The sequence below is a fragment of the Emys orbicularis genome, chromosome 1, assembly GCF_028017835.1.
Source record: "Emys orbicularis isolate rEmyOrb1 chromosome 1, rEmyOrb1.hap1, whole genome shotgun sequence".
NCBI lineage: Eukaryota > Metazoa > Chordata > Testudines > Emydidae > Emys > Emys orbicularis.
In genome coordinates, this window is record NC_088683.1 from 84,457,843 (window position 1) to 84,467,089 (window position 9,247).

The 9,247-nt window shown below is 35.8% G+C and overlaps 1 protein-coding gene across 1 annotated transcript; it reads right to left on the reverse strand.

Annotated features, from left to right (window-relative positions):
- Positions 1-222: 222 nt before the first annotated feature.
- On the reverse strand, positions 223-6,775 carry KERA (keratocan). The gene is made up of 2 exons (XM_065423754.1): positions 5,890-6,775; positions 223-392 (listed from the first exon to the last, which is right to left on the reverse strand). Exons 1-2 carry the CDS (start codon positions 6,773-6,775, stop codon positions 223-225), a joined length of 1,056 nt encoding a protein of 351 aa, XP_065279826.1.
- Positions 6,776-9,247: the final 2,472 nt, after the last annotated feature.

Here is a 9,247-nt window from a genome sequence, read left to right on the forward strand (position 1 = left end):
TTGCATTAGGAATTTAAAAAAACACACCAGATTGCATATAGATCTGGGAACCTCTTTTCTGAAGGAAGAGAAATATTTGCAAATATAAAATGATAGTAGCAAGTAGGAATTTAGAGTAAAAAGAGGAAAAAAAATTGATTGACTTATGAATTAGAACAAGTTTCATGCCAGCAAAACTTGCTTCTTAAATTCTGAAAATGAAAATGCGATAGTGAGATATCTTCAAATAACAACAGCCTGAAGAAGCCGGAAACATATCATGATGTCCAATGGAATAGGAGGCTGAATTTCATTTCCATCCAGGCGGAGGTAGCGGAGACGTGGCATATTACCATAGGATCTGTGATCTTCTATGGCAATAGAGGTGGGACACATTAGAGTGCCATTGACACCTATAAATACAAATAAACTATGTCATTTAATTTGTATGAAAAAGGTGCAAGGAGATTAACTTTTTAAGGTGCATTTAAACAATATTTATACAGTGTTTGGGTGTTCTTTTCAATACAGGAAAATATTGAATTAGTCATAATTTCAGTTCAAAAAGAGTAAGTGTGCTAAGATAAAAAGAACAGGAGTACTTGTGGTGCCACAAGTACTCCTGTTCTTTTTGCGGATACAGACTAACACGACTGCTACTCTGAAACCTGTGCTAAGATAGTATAATCAAATTCATTCTGTAAATGACTTGTCATGATTATGATCAATTTACCTTCTAGAGAGGTACCAGAATGTCTGACTACATTTTGGACAGCTGGAAGAGTAAGGCATTTAACTGCTAAAGTGACATTTTCAAAAATACTCAGTGTTGGCCTAACTCTACTCGCATAGGACTTCAATGAGCGCAGAGTTAGGTCAATCCTGAGCACCGCTGAAAATCCCACTTTGAGTGTCTGCGCATTAGCGGCAGTAAAAAAAATATATATATATATAGAGAGAGAGAGTCCAATTCATGATATTTGACATTCAATGGCTAAGAATATTGATCAGAGGAACTCCTCTTACAAGTGTCCTTTCTAGAGTGTTAATATACAAGCTCCCCAGTTCTCCTATCCTACTGAACAATGGCTTCATCAAATTTCATGTCACTGATGCACTGGGGTGCTACCATTCCTATTTCACAGGTAATAACTGCAGTTATATATAAGCAATAGATACAGTATCTCATTTTATTTCAGATAAAGATTTGAAATTGTGGCTCAAATCATGTTATTTTCATTAAAATTAGGGGTGTTACCTTCTTTAAATCTGCCCTGCTAAATTCTATCTGCAGTTTCAGTTGTGTAAAGTATTCTCTATGTCTTGTCTTGAACTGTTCTGCAGTGATTTTCAACAGGTACCCTGCTTCAGCCTATAAGTGGCTTCAGATTAATGATGGCTGAAGTGATTTTTTTTATATGTACCAAGGGCGCCAAACTCATTGGGCCAAATTGTGGCAGTTAGTTACTAACCTGAGTACCTGAGGCTGCAGCTGGCTATCGTACACCCCTCAAAAAGAGCTAGAGGAGGTCTCCTCTAGCAGGGAAACACATACATTCTCTAAGCAGCCCAAAGCTAGCATAGGGCAATGTTTTTCTGTTTAAATCTTTTAAAAATATTTCTGATTTTTGGCAACAAAAAACTGAAATTTTTGATTTGAGGCATTTCTGATTTTTGATAGCCTCAAAATTGTCAATGAATTTTTTTTATGAAAATAAATTTTGATGAAAACAACTTTAGTTTTTGTCAGTATTTTTAAAGGGGAAAATATGATTTCCTGAAAAACTGTATCCAAAATGCCATCTGTAACATCAGCTCATGTTCGGACTTTATCTTCACAACACAAAGGTGCAGAAACCTTTATTATATACCCCACTACTAGCCTACCTCAGAGGAATGTTGTGAAGTTTGTTTAATGCTTGTAACGCTCTCAGTATTCATGGAAGAAAAGTGCTACAGATGTGAAATATCTATTTATTTATTTATTTATAATTGTATTTAGAAGAGTGGGTATCAAAAGCAACCCTTACCTACAAGAATTATATATGATAAGATATACTATTGCTCTATGTATGTCTTGCAATCAATTTACTTCATTTGTATCATAAAGCTGTTGACTTGCTATAAAGCTCATTTATGTGTCAGGTTAAGAAACTGGAAGCCATAGAGTGATATTTCATTATGAAAGCCTTTACTAAAAGGCATGATGTTGAATGACCTCTGTATAGCAGAAAATATCTGTCCTTTCAGGCCACATGGGATTCAGCAGGCCAGTGACACACGGCAGTCTAGATACAAGACAGAACGGTCACAAAATAAGAAACAAAAAATGCCCCACCATGCCGTCTATCTAAAGTTTACTTTCTGCATTGGGCTTCAAAGAACATATTAACTACTCAAACCCTAGGACATGGCAACAAAAGAACAGAAAATGCCAGACCACACACCATGTAAAAAGAAATCTCTGGATGGTTTGAGGGCATCTTTCACACTTCCCATACTAGGATCTAAAAGTCCCATCTCTAATCAATGTCACCTGCCCCTGGCTGCCAATAAGGTGAAGATGTCTCCCCACTTTCCCTCATGCTGTTGTAGGGACTTCCATCCTCACTGAGTTTTTGGAGTGGGATAAAAGAGTGAAATCTTTATGCTGATATACCCCTTCCTCTTTCCTGGCAGAGCTCTGGAATAGTTTTTTCAGCCCAGGAGAAGCAACATCAATGAGTTTGAAAAGTGATGTCTTCAGTCTACTTGACCCCTTTAAAATTCTGTTCTTGCTTAAGAATTCTTAAGGAAAAGCCAGTCCCTGGTGATAGGATTGTCATTTTCCTGATTGTCGTACATGGCCATCTGCCTGTGTGGATGGTAGTCTTGATAAGCTGTGTAATGTCTAAACTGGGACTATGGAGCCACTACCCTGGGAGAAGTATTCCCTTGGAATAGGAAATAGCCTCCACTGATGCATAACACTGCGGGCCTGCTGAACACTCATAGGCCAGCAGCTGCAGAGGATCTTGTTTTTGTTTTTTGTGAGAGAGATTTTCCCTCACCTGTCCAACCACTCTTCCTGGCCATTGTCCTTCTCTGTGTTTCTATCCCTCTACCCCCCTCCTCTCTTGCTCCAACACTGACTTCTCCAATTTAACCCTAAGTCATCCTGTGTTTATGCAGTTCTTAGCAAAATGAGATCAGACCGTGTCTGGGGCATTTGGATGTAACAGTAAAGTATATAAATAATAAGCAAGCAAATTCCATAAAAAGTGATATTGGTGTCTTAGCACCTACAAATCCTATTACTTTTATTGTAAGCCATCTACCTAACAGACTACAATACTGGCAAGCATGTGAGGATATTCAATTATCATCTCTCGAGTAAAGAAGAGGAATAATTCTGTACATGAAAAAGCTAACTTACTTTGGAAACTCTTTATGGAGAAACTAGATCCAAGCTTTAGAAATTATTTTTCTTTCAGCACCTCTTTAAACTAATCACTTATCTTCTGTAAGTGGAAAAACTGATCTGCAGCCTGATCTGATGTCAATTCCCATCACTTCTGCCAGACAAAATTACATTCTTTTGTCTTTTGACCTTTGATCCTAAAAGTCTTCTGAGATGTTAGAGGGCGAACGAGTGTCTAGTGTAGTAGAATGTGTTCGTATCACTTACATCTTGAGCAGCAGTAGTAAAAAGTTCACACGTTTGTCTTGTGTATTAAATGCTTTTGATTTTGGTACTGGTTTTCTATTGTAATTAATGTTACTGTTTATAATCTTAAGGGTGAAGTAACATTGGATTAGGATATATTTAACTGGTTTTCTTCCAAACTTCAATAACATGAAGGTTGTGTAAAAATTTCAAACTGAATACAAAATTTTTATAACTGAATTAGGAGCCTGTCTCATTAGAAGTAATTGAAATCTAGGTTCCTAAAGCCCAGATCCTCAAAAGTATTTAGGTGCTTAACTCCAGTGAGAGTAAGGCACCTAAATACCTTTGATCTGGGCCCTCAGGGGGTATGTCTCTTTTGTAAGTGGGACTTAAGCTCTTAAATTACTTAGGCACTTTTGAAATTTAACATTTTGATCTTTTTTGCTTTTAAATAAAAGATAACATGGCTGCTATTTAAAGACTTCACTGCTACCTATTACACCAGGTACATAACTGCTCACATTCCACTTATTTCAATTGTGTCCATTTAAAGTGACAGCAGATGAAGTGTGCACCTGGAGGCCAGCAGTGGAAAGATTAAGATAAATCCCTTTGCGAGCAGTGAATTTGCTCAGTAATGACACATGACATGAGCACTACTTAAATCTCACTCTTTTTGTAGTCCACTTAAATGGCTGCAAGCTATGCAAAACTAACACACACATATAAAAGTTTATACATTTGACTTTGTAAGTACAGGCAGTGCAATAGTATTTAATTAATCTGATTGTTAATAATCAGATGAATTTTAAATTAGCTGTGCACCGGTTGCTAAATCCTCTCTTTCCCAGAAATCAAGCTGTTAATTTTAATACACTTGTGAGATATGACATCACATGGTAATAAGGAGTAACTTATTTGCCAGGTTAGAGGATTTCAGTGGTGACAGGAAGGTTAGAAAATGAATTAGATAATATGTCAGACCAAAGTATGAATGTGTTGGCTTTTATTTGTTTAGTTTCTTTTGTGCAGAGCTATTAAGTGATCACTTTTTGGTTTTGATAGCAGAAATAGTTTACTGGTGTGAAAAAGTTAAGTGATATTAAGTGAGGTAATTTTAGTTTTGCATGACTTTTTGGTTGGGAAACCTTGATGGCATAACTGCTCCTCGGATCCTAAGTATGTCTGAATGGATGCTGGAAGTAGGTTGTTGCAACCAGCACGATGATATGATGATAAACTTAAATTGTCTTGGGAATGAAATGTGATGTTAATTATTTATACAATATGAAAACATTAAATAGATCAAAGGGTTCCAAATCCTAAAATCTTGACTCAGAAAAAATTTCTGTGAAGTCAGTGGAAGTTTTTCATGAGAAAGGACTGAGTCAAGATCTCAGGATTTAGCTCACAGAATCCAAAAGATGGAGAAGACATAATCAGATTTATGCTCCTAATATGTCGTTATTCACATAGACAACAGTGGGGCCTCCGTTACTAAACAATTGGTGCCTGAAGCTAGACTCCTGATTGCATATTCAGGTATCTGAATAAGGGGGCAGATTTTCAGAAGTGCTGAGCACCCAGCACCTTCATTAATCTTAGTGGGCGCTATTGGATGCTCAGCAACTTTCAAAATCTGGCAACTTGTTTAAGTGCCTAAATATGGATTTAACTGCCTGACTTGAGACACCTATATTATTTATTTATTTACTCATTTATTTTGAAAATCTTAACCCTTGTATATAAACTTCTGCATTTGATTGCACAAAATGGCTAATTACCTGCTTAACTGGGAAAGTGAGTGCCCAGGTGCACTTTAATGCATTCATTTATATGATTTGCATGCCAAATGTTCTGTGTGTACAAATGCAGATTTTGTACATGCAGTACCGTGTGTGTACATATTTTTGTTGGCATATCTTAGAGTCTAAGTCTTAGAAATTGGCCCAATGGATCATCTTACTAATTATTCTTGCAAGATTGTTCTTTATAGCATATTCTTGAGTCTTTTTACTTTAAATAAGTATTTTTTCTTGTTTTCTTTGCATGTTGATTATAATACTGTCAAGACTGATGATATAAAATATAAACCTCTCAGGAAATTAAAGGAATTAACCAGTTCAAAGACTCCTGAATTTAAGAAAATAGCCATTCTTGTGCATAACCAGACAGTGAAGTACGCTTTTTTGTGTGTGTGAAGAGATATTTAATAGGATTGTAATCCTTGGTGTGATCCCACACTGACAATATACACTTACTTTTGATCCTGTTGTGATCAAGGTGAAGATGCTCAAGATGAGCATTGAAAAGTGGAATTTTAGTGAGTTGGTTGTGGGACAGCTGTAGGTCTAGAATAGATGAAACATTAAACACATTTGGGGGGATGCCATCATCAGATAATTTATTGTAGTTCAGTCTAAGGAAAGTCACTTTGGGTATTGCACTAAAGTAGTTCTCTGGGATCACTTCAATAGAGTTGTTGTCTAAAAACAGCTGCATTGTATTAGCTGGAATGCTTAGTGGCATTTTCTTGAGGGAGTTTTTAGCTATGTTGAGTTGCATGAGATTGTTGAGCCCCTGGAAGGTGTCACTCTGGAGAGCACTATCCAACAGCTTGTTATGATGCAGATCTAACATCGTAAGGTTTTCCAAGTTGCTAAAGACCCCTTCAGGGATCCTGGAGATTTTGTTTCTAGCCAGTCTCAGTTGCTCTAAGCTTGTCGGTAATGGAGCAGGCACCTCTTCCAACTCGTTATCTTCGAGAAACAAGTAAAGCAGACGCTTCAGTTTGCTGAGCACACCTTCTTCAATTCCATTGCTGGTGATTTTATTCTTGTTTAAATTTATCCATTTCAGATGAGTGGCATTCACAAAAGGCTTCTCAGAAATTGTTTCAATCAGGTTGTTCTGCAGATAGAGGTACCAGATCCTTGCTGGGATTGCAGGTATTTCTTTAAGTCCCTTGTTATCACAGTATAAAGCATTGGGGAAACTGGGAGGACAGAAGCATTCTTGTGGACACTCAAAGGTGAAGCGAGACCAATCCTCTGAATCCATCGCATCATAGACTTGTCTCACATTCCGAGTCCACACAGTATTGGTCAGGAATAATACCAAAAGGCTGGGATAGACTTTTACAGTCATTGTTTGCCTTACAAAGGAAGAAAAGCAATTAGCTATCTCTATGAAAAGAATAGCCTATACCAAAATCATATATTTCAGCCAAATATAAATAATTGTACTCTTTAACAGCACACTAGCTATTATAAACTTTTTTTCTGAAACAATATTTTTTTTCTTTATAAAGGGCCAAATTCTGTCCTTTATGAGATCACTATGTGTATACTAGGGAAAAATTGGCAGTAATATTAAAGATGTAAAATAGTACAGATTTTCACCTTGGCACAATATATTCCTGATTCAAGTTAGATTTCACATTGGGTGATCATTCCAAGAATCTGGAAATACTACTTTTTTATACTAAATCAATGATTCCTATAGATCTGAAAATAGTTATTTGTAGCATCACATAATGTTTCCTATGTAGAACCACTTCATATAAACTAGAGGTTACACACAGCATCACAGTAAAGACAGCTTCAAATGTCATAGTGTTATTAATTCAATTCTACTGTGAGCCTCCTTGAAAGTAGTCATATGTTCCTACTTCTTTCACTCCTAAATTATAAAAGGCATCTGGATCAGATTTTCTCATCACACACAAAAAAAAGATCAAAGAGTATTTTAACAGCTGTTTGACATGTTCCAAAAAAGCCTGAAGAAATCTGTTTGAATAACCCATTCCCCACCCTCTCCCCTACCCCAAGTTACAGTTTTTCTTCTTTAACTCCCCTTTCTGCCCTTCACCTCCTGGTAAGTAACTTAAAGAATAAGTCCAGTATAAGGATTTACCCTGTTTCATGAAATATACAAATTCACTTGTTTTGTATCCAATTCCATTCTGAGTTTGATGCTTTCCACTATTAGACAATGAAAGAGACATAATCACTGATAATTTGTTCCTACAGATACCGTTTGGGTAGCATAGTAACAGTGCCTCATAGGACCTGCTGTATTTTCTGATTTTTGACAATGATTGGATAGCATTTTTGGAATGTAATAACAAAAGATCAACAGCACAAATTTGTGGTGAAATACAAAAAGTTACTTTGGCAAAAATAAAATTTAGATTGAAAGAATACCTCTGATATCACTGATGCAAGAGTAAACTTAAGGGTTCTATTATTTGTGTGTAAAATGTGATCATTTATTGCTATTACTTTTATTATTATTATTATTATTTATTATTGCTGGAAGCAGCAAGTGCAATATTCCCACAGATCTGCTAGCCCCAGAAATTGCTGGATATTTGGAAGTATTCCAAAGAGGACAAACAAAAGATTTCTAGGGAATGTTAGAGTTGATTCACACACTGAAATGTTATCCCCTTATTATGTAAATATCTATAGCCTTAAAAATATTTTTAAAAGTAATTAAAATAATTTACCTTGTTAGTCAAGTTACTGCAGATATCTGAAGCCTGTTAGAAATCACTTTACAGTGGAAAGCTTTGGCTGCTAGCAATTTGTTGGATCCTGTCCTCCGGACAATTATTAGCATATAAATCCTAAAGTACACACCAACATCCCCTGATACATTATCATTTACACCTTATCTATTCTTTCTAACTTGACAATGCTTCAGAATCTAGCTTACCTCAGCTTTCTTGGCTCTTCTCTTTCTATTGGTCACTGTGGTTAGACTGTAATAGTTTGACTCAGGCTACACGCTGTGTTTTATGAATACAGCCTAATATATACGCATCAGTGCCTACAACTTTTAACCCCTACAATAACTAAGGCACCTCAGCACCTAGCAGAAAAAGACAGGAAATCCTGACTCTAACATAAAGCAGCAACAGTACTAAGGACACTTTCCCTCAGTCTGTGCTCAGATTTTTAAAAATGAGCAGGTTTGATTTAATTGAAACGGGTAATATAAAATGCATCTTTGTTCACAATATTATGTGATACTTTATATATAAAGTTTGGTTACATCATACTTCATTTTCATAATACCTAAATTAGGGCAAAAAGAATTAAAACCAGTGCCATCTGGTCCTACGGAAGTCTTTTATTTGATTCTGATGAAAACCAGATGCATGAACACCATTTAAAGTTATGAATACTTGTTTAGGAGAAACAGATAGTAAAACCACTTGATAAGAACTTTTTAATCAAATATATTTTTAGTTCTATAAGAATTAGACGATGTAATTGACCTTTTCTTTAACAAAGATATTTTACATGCTCTTCTACAGAGATGATGTAGTCTGCTAGACTTGACTTTGTGCCTCCTGCTGTGAGCTCTGTTTTTAATAATTTTTGGACCAATAAAATGTTTTGTTTCTAATTTGTTTTAAACAAGTGTTTTCCATCCATTATGCTATCCAGAGCACAGATACATGCTTCTCACATTTTCTTCTTTTTAAGTGCAAACTCAAAGTAACAATTTGATTTCAGGAAAATTAGCCACGTTCAAAGATAATGTAATGACAAAAATATTTTAAGAGAAAAGCTAATGTGAAATACTGCCAACATAAAATACATTCTGCCA

Coding starts and splice junctions, on each gene's coding strand:
- KERA (XM_065423754.1), bottom strand. CDS start 6,775: ATGACTGTAAAAGTCTATCCCAGCCTTTTGGTATTATTCCTGACCAAT. Junction 393..5,889: donor TGATCACAACAGGATCAAAA/GTAAGTGTATAT, acceptor TTGTATTTATAG/GTGTCAATGGCACTCTAATG.